This window comes from Mastigoproctus giganteus, chromosome 4 (assembly GCF_048544385.1).
Source record: "Mastigoproctus giganteus isolate SK-2022 chromosome 4, ASM4854438v1, whole genome shotgun sequence".
NCBI lineage: Eukaryota > Metazoa > Arthropoda > Arachnida > Uropygi > Thelyphonidae > Mastigoproctus > Mastigoproctus giganteus.
In genome coordinates, this window is record NC_143578.1 from 235,259,695 (window position 1) to 235,274,189 (window position 14,495).

General features: G+C 36.9%; 1 protein-coding gene across 1 annotated transcript in view; it reads right to left on the minus strand.

Moving 5' to 3' along the window:
* Window positions 1-2,058: 2,058 nt before the first annotated feature.
* LOC150087512 (mitochondrial fission regulator 2-like) overlaps window positions 2,059-14,495 on the minus strand; it is an 86,024-nt gene continuing 73,587 nt past the window's right edge. The window contains exons 8-9 of the mRNA XM_090372107.1: window positions 6,959-7,148; window positions 2,059-2,177 (exon numbers count right to left, since the gene is read on the minus strand). Coding sequence (XP_090228233.1) covers window positions 2,094-2,177; window positions 6,959-7,148 — 274 coding nt within the window. The 3' untranslated portion in view covers window positions 2,059-2,093. The remainder of the gene's footprint in view (window positions 2,178-6,958; window positions 7,149-14,495) is intronic.

A 14,495-nucleotide genomic window follows, 5' to 3' on the forward strand; every position in this document is an offset into this window, starting at 1 on the left:
ATGTATAGTATATGCAAGTTATCTACTTACAAAAATATTTATTTAATGAATAGATAAAAATATATCCTCTTAAACTGCTTAGTATTTCAGAATGTATACATTTCTAATAAACGTATATAAAAAAACAACAGTGCAAACAAAATCTTATCACAGCCACATTACGTTCATTAGATATCAGAGTACAATTATGTTCCCTTGTACATCAAAATTATTAGTAAGTGCAACTTTTATTTTGCACATAGCAGATCAGTTTCTCTCTAAGAAATATTTTGTCACTGGGCTCTAAAAAGCCTATTACAAAGGATACTCAAATTTCAGCACGGAAATTCTGAGATTTCCAGCCTTTTCTAAAAGATGAAATTACACATCAGAACTTCACTTTAGTAATTTTATTAAACATGGCTAAATTCTGCACAACACACAAATGACAAGTGTATGCTTGAGAAACTATGTTACTTATACTGAAATAATGAATTATGACGAAAGCTATCAATTTAATAGACAACAAGTGTAAAAAAATATATATTTACTGCCAGTTTCTTTTAACTCAGTATCAACATGAACAAAGCAAGCAATGGCGATTGTCTCAGCACACTAGCTTTAAAACAGTGCATAAATGTATACAGGGTGTCTCAAAAATATTGGCACAAACGTTTAGGGGACGTAGGTAACATCTAAAGGAATGTGAATCGCTTAGGAAGCCATAACCGGAAACGTCACCATAAGTCTGTACATGGCGCTGTTCATCAGTTTGCGAGAGGGAAAATTTCTGGTTTACTCATTCAAGCAGTAGTCGCCGCACGAAGAGCATGCATCGATATATGAACTGTGAGCTGGCAGACATGCACCTAGTGTATGGATTAGCAGAGGGCCCACACGGTGTGCACCCCCATGCGGCACAACATCGCCTCGCAATAAATGTGTGGGCAGGTATGGTTGGTGACTGCTTAGTCGGCCCATACCTGTTATCATCCCACATGAACTCCGCTAAATATCGGATCTTTTGTGAACAAGTTCTACCAGGGTAACTTGACGATGTTCCAGCAAATGTGAGACGCAACATTTGGTTTCAACATGATGGGGCACCTGCCCATTATGGAAGGCGTGTTCGTGACCATTCGAACAAGCGTTTTGGGCGTCGATGGATTGGCAGTGGTGGACCCGTTGCCTGGTCCCCACGCTCACCTGATTTATCGAGCCTTGATTTCTTTCTGTGGGGGGGCCTCAAATCTATTGTGTATGAATCGCATGTGGAGACGGAAATGGATCTCGTGGCAAGATTTGTCTGCGCTGCTGCTACTGTCAAACTCCAGGTGTGTTCAACCATGTCCGCCAATCCATGCTGCGCCGGTGTCACACATGCATCGCGTCTCATTATGGAACCTTCGAGCATCTGTTGTAACATCACGAAATGCATCCATCTCTTACTCCATTGTTAATATTATGTCAAATAAATGTTTGCCACTAATTACTGTCTTGTGTCATTTCTGCTTCTTGTGCCTCTGCTACTACTTTCCCGTGACGTTTCCGGTTATGGGTTCCTATGCAATTCACATTCTTTTAGATGTTAGCTACCTCCCCTAAACGTTTGTACCAATATTTTTGAGACACCCTGTATATGAAATTTATAATCTGTGGACTTCTGTACCTAAAACTAAGCAATAACAACCTAAAGGTTAAAAACAAGACTTCCTCAAGCATCCCTTCATTTTATGCCTATTGGTATTCCCAATGGTGACAGTTATATAATGAGTTATATTTTACTGTTGATACCAACAAACACAATAAACCCAATGAAGCATGCATCATTTCTGAAAAGGTACTGTATCCAAGCTAGAGTGTCCAAATTTTAGTCTCAAAATTTAAATGCAAAGTGCATTTAAGATTTATCAGCTGTCAAAACATTTAGATTTATAAAATAAATATAAATCCATTAACTATGGCACAGAATTATTATATATACATAACATTAAAATTTTATTTACAGCAGCAACTGGGCCATATATTTTTTAACTTGCTAAGTAAAACTTTTAATTACTAAGCAAAATCTCAGTAATATATGGAAGCTATACAGGTAGGCAAACAAACATGATTCAAGCATTGACTTGTGCTACAGGAGATAATGCATCTGCAACTTGTTTCTGAAACTGGACTGGCGTCAGGTGCTGAGTTCTGTACTGAAGAGGGAAAAAAATTTGCTTAAATTAAAAAAAAAAAAAGCTGCACTGCCATCATCTTATGAGGTAATGTCAGAGAGATAGAGACAAATTAATCGGCAAATGGAAATTTATAGATTAACAAATTTTACAATTACTTTGGAGGGAAAAAAAAAAAATTATAAACTGTAATTTGTATATTAAAATAATTGAATATTAAAGGTTAAGCACAAAACAATCAAAACTCATTGAACAATCTGACCAATTTTCTTGAAATTAAAATTCCAAGCCATCAAATTTAACAGCTGTTTTATGATTTTAAAATCAAATGCATCCTTATATTTTATAATTACTGAAGGGGGAAGGAGATCCAATAAGCAAAGACCATATTTTTGTATTTTTACCTTTTCATTATCTTTTTTGCAAAAATGCACAATATAAAATTAGTCCAATTTGTGTTATCATTCACGATGCTGTGTATCAGTTGTTACTGGCAACTTTATTATCACAAATAACATTAATCATATAACCATTACATTAAATGTCTCCCTTTCACTCTGCACTTCCCAAATGGCTATCTTATTTATCACCCATTAACATTTTATTAGCTAAAGCAGCTTACATAGAAAGTAATTTTTAATTTTGCCTTCATATACAAAATAACGAAAATCCTCAATTTAACAGATATACGAAGTAAGGCCTATCCACTAAATCTTAACTGCCTGCTAAACTCTAAAGAAATGCACACAGTTGTTGAACTCGCCAAGATGTTATGAAGTGCTGTACTATTTAAAAAAAAAAAAAAAAAAAATTTTTTACTGGACTTATTGTGTGGAGCAGAAGAGCTTGGAAATTTTGATGTGTTGTAGGCAGTAAAAATTTTGCCTAAAGCTTATTTTTTCAAATACCCTCATTGCAGGTTCAGATGGTTCCCAACTGATTGGTTGGTTGCCGTTGGATTTTAGGCACATCAGTGACTTAGACCATATTTTGCCATTGCGTATGATGTCTGTACTTAGTGTTACTTCACAGGATGATTTGCATGTTGTGCAGGCTAAAAGTCCTGAGTAACTTGCAGGGTAAGCCCTATTCCCTCTGTCTGAGATCAGACAACTACAGCCGATTGGAAAGATGTCAGAAATTCTTCCAGTCAATGGGAATTGAAGCCAGACCTCTCCAAACAAGTGGCAAATCCACTATATTGTCATGAAGGACCTACCAACTAACGTTTCACATACTTGGCAGGCAGATGGTAAGGAAAATCCTGGCTCTGTGCTTTATTTTAAAAATATTTTAACTGATAGCAAATGTCATCAGACTGGGGTACTTACATCACTGGGTACTATAGAGATAAAGCACCTGGTTCGGTGAGGGTTAATTCATGCAACTTCAACATGTATCTCAAGCAATATATGCATCTCCCACTCAAGAAATTTCTGTATTTTTATATACAACTTGCTATTCTCACAATTATTCCTTTGACAATGACCACCCTCAACTCTTTCCTGTCAAAATTTATGGGCTGTTTTTCACATAATCCACCTTTCTCGTTCTAATAATTAGTTTCTTTAGAATCATAAAAATTGTTTTTTTTTTAAAGATTTATATACAGTCCTTCCCCTTTCAATGTTTAAAAAGCTGAAGTAAATGTAAAGCAGAACCTTCAGGAGGATTTCTACAATATTCTAACCTTCCATTTCCCTAACCACTATAAAAAAAAAAAAAAAACACACGTACTTCCCCCCTTCCGTCTTCATTCCCTTCTGACCAACTTCCCACCACCTTTAATTAATATTACTCTTCCTTTCTTTAAGAGTATGGAATCAAACAATGGGGATAATCGTGCAGTCAGATATGAAGTTCTGAGCGGTGCAGACAGGCTGCCAGGATAGCTCATAAGGTTTTGTCAATGATTTACAGCAGCAGTTCTCAAACTTTTTCATCAGAAAGCCAATGCTGATGAAAATACAACGATAGAAATTGTGGGTGGGCCTATATCAAGGTTAATGCTGTGATATTACTACTATCATTGCATGAAAGAATGGTTTAAAAGAGAAGGGTCTGCATGTGCATCTAGTTATAGTGACTGTAATAGTTGGGATTTGCACAGTATCTACTGATCGACTAATTTTCTGTGAACCTATGTTATTGTGAAAGTATTCAGCTCCTCCACTCCTTTTAAAAATATTTCCCCTAGGGGACATTTATCAGAACCTCCTAATTATAGTTGTTTATGCATTAAAATAAAAATTTCTTTTGAGAAAAATTTATTTTTGAAAACTTAAATGGCATTCATAAAGAATATAAACCATATTAAAATACAATCACATGGTATGAGCCAGTAGATAAAAACCGGATCTTAATGATTATAAATGATAATAGCTATAACCATGCACAACATTTCGGCTGACACTTATTTTCCTCTTCTGTAGTACAAACACTGTCAGAATTGGATAACAATGCATCTTGTTTTACATTTATCATTATTATTCCATCAGCATCTTCATTCTATTTGACTTCCACTTTCCCAATGCAATAAAACCTGGTTAATTCAAAGTATCATACAATTTCAGAACATTGTCAGTATTATTCAAGAAAAATTTTTATTCAGTAAACACTGCAAATTTTTGTAATTCTTACTTAAAATATTATTAATTTATTATAATTATATTGTTATAAAAATATTATATATATATATATATTGCTTCAAGTAATAATAGAGGGAAAGAGGAGTAGAAACTTTCATGGCTGAAAAAAAATCTCCAACTGGACCAGCAGATCAGCTGAGGATCTTTCATCTTGCCCAAGACAAAGAAGTAGTGTGGTGATTGCCAACCTCCAATAGGAGATGGCATTAAAAGAAGAAATTATTATTAATAATTATTAATAAAACAATCTATTCAATATGAGAAGGATAACAAGATTGCCAAGTTTATTTTTTGCTGCCATAATACTCATGCAGTTCATCAATATATACAAGCTGAACATTAAAACAAGTTGGGTTTTTTTTTTTTTTTTAAAGGAGCATTAGCAACTAAGGCCATATTGCTCCGGGATATGCTGAATTCAAATCTGCAAAATATAGTGCAGTCTCTAACCAGTATGCTCACAAACCTTAAAAATTTGTTAATTTTATATGATGGCATTTTATACACCATTCTGACCAATTCCAGGAGTTTGATTTTCTCAGTCCACCCCGACATATGATGCTGTTCTCCTGCAACAACTGCCGTATCTCTCTCTCTTTTCAAAAAGACTGCACTTGGTTTTTTTTTTTTGTTGGAAATATGAGCTAGCATTATCCAGTATAAAGTTTAGCATTATCTATGAAAAAGTGTATTCTAATACGCTTTTTCCCTAGCAGGATAACATGACAGAATGATAATATGGTCTAACTATCACCAGTGGTTGAGTTTAATACCGACAATCCTAAGAAAAACTGCTAATCTAGTTCATGTGTGATTGTAGATCTGCACAGGCAACTCTAAGTTATCCAGTTATACCTTCATCATACTCTCATGAACCAAAATATTGTGACTACCAGTCTCCACAAGTGGTGCATCCTACAACTAGGAATGACATCACCGAGTAACACAGCATATATGGTGATCGCATTTGTAACACCAGGCAGTTCATCAGTATGAAAGCTGTGCAATGGGGAAAAGAACCTGACAGAGTTTGAACAGGGAATGATCTGCAGCAGTAGGAAGGCAGGGGCCAGCATCTCAGCAACTGCAGACATTGTCAGCTGTTCAAGGGCTACTGTAGTGAAGGTGTGGTGAGAATTGTCCGAAGAGGGATACAAAACCACCCAACATGCCAAGATAAGGAGACCACCATGTCGACAGTCTAAGTGAATGGTGGTTAGCACATGCTGTCCAGGACAACGGTGGTTGTCATGGACAACGGTGGTTTACAATCCTCCAATTAATGGTAGAATACAACTAGAGTGCACAGGAAACATTTCTGAACACTCCATGTGGATGGGTGCATTTCTGGTGGCAAGCAGATGAACAGCTACTAGACTGCACATTTGGATAAAAACAGGTCGGTGGTGGTATTATTATCATAGGTCATTGATTTGGGGGATTTTTTCATGGACATCATCAGGCCTCATCACTGCCAGATCATATCTCAGCATTGTTTTGGGCCAAGTTTTGCCCTACGTGGTGACTGTGCATCCAGATGGCATGGGACTCCTTCAACAAGGCAATACCCAATGTTACAAGGCTCACACTGTGCAGGAATGGTTTGAGGATCATGTCCAAGCATTTTGTATGCTCCCCTGGCCCTTCCCTCCTGATATCAACCCCATTGAACATTTGTGGGATGTGGTGTAACACAGCATTTGCCAACACACACACACACACCAGTGCCCTAGTCCATTATTGAACTTTGGAATGTGCTTCTGTCCAGCTGGTCCAGGATACCTCAGGACACCTTCCACGGTTTTGTGCAGTCTGTCATACTGGTTTCAAGTTGTTATCATGACGAAAGGTGAACCAACACAATATTAGGTAGGCAGTCATAATGTTTTGGCATATGAGTGTATATTCAGCCCCTGTTAACTAACCCAGTGGGTGCAGATTTCAAGTGGAACCCCTCTTCTTGCCTTAACAAGGCTCATTAAGAGCAATTTTTGATCTGTTTAAAAATTGCTTATTGCTGTTTAAAAATTGCTCAGGTCATATTCACAAGATTTTCTCAAGAACCGAGTTTGGCTTAGAAAGGGCAAAAGATTAACTGAAATTTTAATGAATAAAAGTTAAAATAAAATGCTAAAGATATGTTAAATAACTTACTGGAATCCGTTTTGATTTTGGACTACATTCAGGAGAAGAACCATCCCAAGGTGAATCATTATCATAATTGTCTTGGGGATCATATAATGATACACGCCTTTTTAACACAGCTGTAATAACAGCTAGAGGATCACTGTTAGCGTCAGTGGATGGAAGTGGTGGTCTTTTCAGAGGAGTTCCGCCAGGAGATCTGAGATAAAATGAAATACAGTAAGTAAAGAGTAACAAAATAATAAACCATAATGTTATAACAGTTTTTCTTAATATTGAAAAGTTATATACAGTTAGCAAAGTCAAAAGATATTTAAGAAAAACTAGTAAAATAATTAAAAATACAGGTATTTATGTCATATATAAATAGGATCAAAAATTTCAGGACTGAATTTTTATTAAAAAATTTTTTTTACATCAGTTACATTAAAAAAACAAAACAACCACCTTCCTCAAGTACATGCCATAGCTGCCATAACTTGTCGAGGTTCACTATAGCCACACAGCACCAGTATAGTATACTATGCAACTATAGTGCACTATGCCAATTTACAGAAATTTACTAGCACAGTGATCACATTGCTCAGAAAATTCAAAACTAACCTAATTCAGCTAATCTTGCTTCACAAACATATTCTCTTAAGAAAAGAACTTTCAACTAACCTTTTAACAACAAAAAACTATAATACACAACAAACAGCTAGTCAGTAAATGCAATAGTAGCTAAACTTCACTCAAGTCATTCCTACCATCAATCACCACCTTGAAATATTTGGCTGTGTTCTGTGCAAGTGGAAATGTTCTATAACCATGAATTTTTCAGTGAAAGAACAGAGAGTAGTTAAAATTTCTGTTCACAAAAGACGAGAACGCCTATACATCCATTGGGAGCTATTCACAGTGCTGGGTGCATTTTTTCATGACATGATTTGCAAGTGGGTTTGTGAATTTAAACATCATTCAAGATAAACCACAGCCTAGCAGATCTTACTCATCAGTAACACCTGGAAGCATCATCTGTGCCAAAAAAGATATTTTCTATAGGACAGCTGACTACTGAAACCAGAAGCAAAGAGCTAAATATAAAATTTCATGAAAATTAAATTAAATTAAAAAAATAATGAATAACTTAAAATCTTTTTAAAAGGCACAATTATGAAATGTATATAAATCTCTCCACTGGAAGTCAAGTTATTACATGTGGGCAGACAGATGGACAGACAAAACAAAGACAATAGACTCATTATGTACATATGCTAATGCACCTAATAAAAAGGTCATTTCTGAATTGCACCTCATATTAAGGATTCTGCACATTCAAAACTAGAAAAGGATAAATAAAAAGATCACTTCCAATTACACAGTAGTACAGTATTAAACATAGCAAAATGATGCAAATTAAAGTAGACTAAATTAAATGGATAAACAAAGAAAAAAAAAAAATTTATTGACCCTTAATGCTGAGAAACCTAAATACAGAATGTTCAACACTCTACACTAAACTACTGAATGTTACTATAAAGACAAACACAATGGACTACTGTAGGAAACTGTAGGAACATTAATTACCATGAAAATAATGCAGCAAATTAATGCTACAAATACAGTTACACTATACATCCCCAGCAGTGTAAACTACACTACTCCCCCACTCAAGGAGGTACACGTGCTGACACCCAACAAAGGAAGACTGCCGCTTCCACAGTAAATGAAATTAAAAAATAGAGACAGGGAACTCACACGCATCACCTCTCAGGAAATGATGCAAATTAAAGTAGACTAAATTAAATGGATAAACAAAGAAAAAAAAAAAATTTATTGACCCTTAATGCTGAGAAACCTAAATACAGAATGTTCAACACTCTACACTAAACTACTGAATGTTACTATAAAGACAAACACAATGGACTACTGTAGGAAACTGTAGGAACATTAATTACCATGAAAATAATGCAGCAAATTAATGCTACAAATACAGTTACACTATACATCCCCAGCAGTGTAAACTACACTACTCCCCCACTCAAGGAGGTACACGTGCTGACACCCAACAAAGGAAGACTGCCGCTTCCACAGTAAATGAAATTAAAAAATAGAGACAGGGAACTCACACGCATCACCTCTCAGGAAACCAACACTTATGGTTATTTGATATGTCTGCTGTCCAGCCAAAGGCCAATCTGTATTTGGATCATGTGTACATAATCCAAATTCTCATCTGTATTTTTAAACTTTATTTATTGTAGAAGTGGCACTCTCTCCCTGGCAGGTAACTACCTATCACCACCTTGGGTAGGTAGTCATTCATTTGCATAATGAAAAATAAACTAAAGTCAACAATGTAACCATGACATGACTACCCACCCTCTATGGTTGAAATAAATGAACATAACAAATAGAATGCAAATATAGACAACAAACCAGTCAAATAAGAGGTCTAAATTAGATGCAAATTGCAAGTTAACATTAAACTAAATTATAATATATAGAATTAACAGAAATAAAGTGTGATAAAGTCAAAGAAAATCAAAAGAGAATAAATTAAAATGGAGGGGAAAAAAAAAAAGTTGGTCAAGAGCATTCAAGCTAAAGAGGAAAGAGTGGGACAGTTGTTGAGAAAAGGAGACAACCAAATTTGTCTTTATAGGTTATTTCGATACAGGCACAACACTGTCTGCTGCTTTATCTGTAGTCCACCTTGATTTTCTGTCCAACCCTTCCCTCTTTAGTATGAATGCTCGTGACTTGCTTTCTTCATCATGTTTTAATTTATTTTCATTTAATTTTCCTTAATGACTTTATCACAATTAATTTATTTATTCTAATATTACGAGGGGCATTCAATATTTCAATGATTCATCATGTTCCTACATATTTCAACTTGAATCATACTAATTTTGATCCCGCTATGCTTTTAGATTGTGCTGCTCTAACAGAAAGAGGGAAGACACCTGTATCAAATTATGGATTTGCTGAAATTGGAGCATCGTTCAGTCCAAGTTTCTCACCAAAGAAGGAAATGAGGAAAAGGCCATTCATGAAAGGATGGTGGCTGTGTATGGTAACAGTGCAGCTCAGAGTACCAGGTGAAATTCTGGTCAAAACAATTCAAGTTGGGTAGAGAGTCCACCGAAGAGAAACCAATGTGAAGGAAGGCCTGTGACAGTGACCACTTCAGAAATGTGCAAAGCTGTGGAAATCTTGTGCTGAATGACATATTTAAAGGTGTTCCAAATCTCTAGGGAATATGACATGTCTGAAGGAATAGTTATAACCATCTTCCATGAAGATTTGGGGATGGTTAATGTCAGTGCAATGTGGGCCCTGCCAGAAATGTGGGGATTTCAAGTATGGTGTTTTGAGGAGAATTTAGAGCTTTATGGAAGAGATCCTGATATTGTCATTTCCAGAATTGTTACAGGTGATGAAGCATGGGTTCTTCAAGTGCAAAGTGTGTTAGTTGTCCAACAGCACCAGGGGTTTCCCCCAACTCGGCCTTGTATACTCTGTGTAGCACAGAACTCTACGAAGGCTAGAGATTTAAAAAGTGTGTGGGGAAGTAGATGTGTAGTGTTGTTTTTCTGACCATTCAGCTGTTGGGACCCACTGTTACCGCACTTGGCACCGGGGAGGCAGGTCAAGTACCCAATAGATTTTTTGTACAGTCAGTCCTTGTATAGCATGATAGTTGTATTCCTAGAAACCCTCGTGCAATATAAATAACAGGCCCAATGGGAAAAATAAGGTTAGGTGCCACCCAAGATTGAACAAACATTTGTAACCAAAACATTATCAAACACAATAAATAATCGTAATAAAATACTTACATATTTTATTATGACTATTACACAATAAAATATTGCTAATGCTTTTGCTTCTATCATAAGCAAACTTGTTCTTTGTTTGATTTTCTATCCAAACAGATGACAGCTGTTCCATCTCTTCCAATTCTTTGTTTCTTGATCTAATGGATTTTATTACACTTTGAGCTGTTCTTGCTATAAAAGTTGTTTTTATTTTCTCTGCATTGTTTCTAATTCTCAGCGTTGCCTCATTTAGGCCTGTAGCACGTGCAATATCACATGGTCTTTCATATCGCTCAAAGTGTTTCACAATTTCATATTTTTTCTCTATCGACAGAGGCGGACTGGCCATAAGCCTTAGCGGGGAAACCCTGGTGGGCCGGAGCCCAGTGTGATTGGCGCCTCTATAGCCAGGTGGGAAGGAGCAGCAGTGCGTAGCACACGCTTCTCGATTAGACCAGGGTTCGAGCCCGTCACCACAAAATGCAGAAGATGTGGAAAGGTCAGGGAATGACCACTGCATATTCCCGGGGCAATATGGCCTCAGTTGCTAATGCTCCTAAAAACCAAATAACAACAACAGCCAGTGTGATTCTGGCTATAAACGCTAGTATGAGGCCACTACAAATTTTCCCGAGTAAGAATTTGACTCAGTCCACCTGTCTATCATATCGATATTGCTTTCCTTTTCCTCTCTGAATCTGTAGTGTCTTCACCAGGATGCTTACTTTTCACACCTTTTAAATATTTTACTCATTTTTAGAGAATAAAGCACAATTACAAAATGAGGAGGCATGCTTTACACATAAACAAAAGCCGTGCACATGTAGCAACTAAATAAACAACGCTGTAAAGGCAGACACACACACTATTGACATCTCACTAGCTCACATTTTACTAAAGCACATTTCTGGGGATTACTACCATAAAACAGTAAAAACAATTTCCAGTTGCATTCCTGCTAGTGGAATCTGTTATAAACGGGTAGTAAACTCTAATTGCATTTGCAATAATACCGATACTGGAATTGTGGGTTTTTACGTTATTATGGTGAAATGTTTCCCCTTCACTGATATAAAAAATATAAATACATTTTCAGAATATTCTCTTCATTCCTATTGCGTTGCGTTCAGTTGGGGCGATTCGCACTCTACTGCTATTCTTGTAAATCATCGTGAATTCACTTGTGCACGAATCATCGAATTGTGCATAAGTGAATTTGGTTCGTGTTATACACGATATCTTTCCGCTATTTATAAATTGTATATGATCGAATCCGCGTAGCGTAAACACGTGTTATACGAGGACTGACTGTACTCTGGCAGGCCCTGTCACCTAGTTTCCGAAAATTCCAGTGGCAAGAGCCTATGTGGGAGGGGGGGGGGAAAGAAAGGAGGTTAACGCTAGAATATAAAAGGTCGAGAGAGATTTAAGCAAGCGCAGTTTAAATTTGGATGTTATTAATTCATAAATTGTGTGGGGTGTACACTGCGAGTTAGACAGAGTAGGGGGCAAACTGAAGGCTGGGAGGGAAGACAGAGGTATGGGGACGATAGAGAAGGCTACCCCAGAAAGTCAGTGAGGCAGGCCTATGCCTCACCAGGTGGAAGAAGATGGTTTGATTGCCAATGTGGCTTGTGGCAGAGAAGCTGCCGGTGTCTCCAATGTCTGGGTTTGGAGTCAGGTCCTGGTTGATCTTGCCTACCTATTCAGTTGCAGATATCAGTCCGATGGAACTTGGATGAGGTTGGCAGTTGAGCTACTGGAGAGGGTTCATCACTGGAATCCTGAGACCAAGCAAGAATCAATGCAATGGAAACATAAGGGTTCTCCCCTATCCAAAAAATTTTGGACACAACCTTCAGCTGGCAAGAATATGGCCACCATTTTTTGTACATTCACTACCTGGAACACAAGCAGACAGTTACTGGGGAGTCAACCATACTGGACAATCTCAGGGATCTCATAGAGGAAAAACACTGTGGAAAACTTTCCAGATGTGTGCTGCTGCTTCAGGACAACACACCAGTGCACACGTCACATGCTATTGCTGCTGCTTTGAGAGACTGACTTTACAGAGCTTACTTATCCACCTTACAGCCTGGATCTGGGGCCCCAGTGACTATTTCCTGTTTCGACACCTCAAGAAAAATGTAAGTGGACATTGCTTTGCTGATGATAATGAACTGCAGTCTGCTGTTTCTGCATTCATTGATGGACAGGACAAAGAATTTTATTTGTCTGGTATTTTCTCATTGCCAACAAAATTAAGTTTGGGGGGGGGGGGGGGGGGTTTACATCGAAAAATAAAAACAGATTTTTGTCTCTATCTCATAGGTCTCTACCTACCTATGTTATTCATAGGTAGGTAGATAATTTATTGAATGGCCCTCGTATTACAATTTAGTTTAAGGTTAATTTTCATTTGGTGTAAACCTGTTGATTGGCTTGGTAGATGTTCAAATTTAAAGTCTGTTACATTCAGTTTTGTTTGTTATTTTTCATTTTGTACTGAGATCATATAGACACACTCACTGACCTTTGGCTGAAGAATAGTGAATGACTGAAATATGATCCTTTTCAGAGTTCACAAGTGCTGTGCTCTGTCTGGTGGTGGTTGTAGGCTCCTGTCTATTTTTTTTAATTTCATTTATTATGGAAATGGAACTCTTCCTTTGGTAGGTGGTGAGTGTGTGCACTTCCTTGGGCAGCTAGTGGTGCATTTGCACTCCTGGGGGTAAGTGTTGCTTTCTCATTTTTAAAATTTTATTTTGAATATTAAGGCACTTGGTACTCAGAGACTTCAACCTCGCCAAGTATGACCTTAATTCTAGCATTAATTTAATGTGTGGTAATTAGTGTTTTTTTCTTTCCCAAACAACAAACTACTGCATGTTTTGGATGTAGGTTTCTCGGCTAAATGAAAAAACAAAACAATGCTGCTTTCAAAGTGTGGAGTTAAGTGTTATTCATTATTTTCACTCACCATATGAAAATGATGCAAAGCTTATGTAGCATCTGCCACAAAAATAAACATCAACTTCAAACCATTTCTTAAAGCCAGAAATTCAACACACACACACACACACACACACACACACACACACACACACACACACACACACACACACACACACACACACACACACTCTTGCAATTGAACTAAAAAGATACTCCACCATAAATAGAATTATGTATTTTCACCCAGATAATCATTTCAGTATATAGTGACAACTCAACAGTGAGTAACCAGACAGTGAAAGACCTGACAACCCATTACTGAAATAATTGCATAATATGAGGAATGCTAAACAGTGCCCATAGTTTAAAACTGAGCTAAATTTATAATTTACCAAGGCAACTTACAGTGACTTGTTTTGCAATATAGATCAGTGTAGCTTGGTAGCAAAATTGGTTTGCTCTTTGTTATGTATACAACATAGGATTTTGCTTAAATTTACTCAAGTTTTAAGCTGCTGATACCACTTAATTATCTCTCGTATATTGCAGAAATATTTCATTACTATGTTGTGATCTTTCATGGACTATACTGGATTGCCCACTGACGAGGTGAAAATATGCACCAAAATGGTCATCTGGGTAAATTGATACTTCTCTTCAGGGAGCAACAGAGTTTTTATCTGAGGTGCAAGTGCAATGCCAAGGAAACCTTTTGCAAACTTTGTTTGCAATATGAGATCAATGCATTTTGTAGCAAGCTTGATCTGGTTTTGCTATGTACC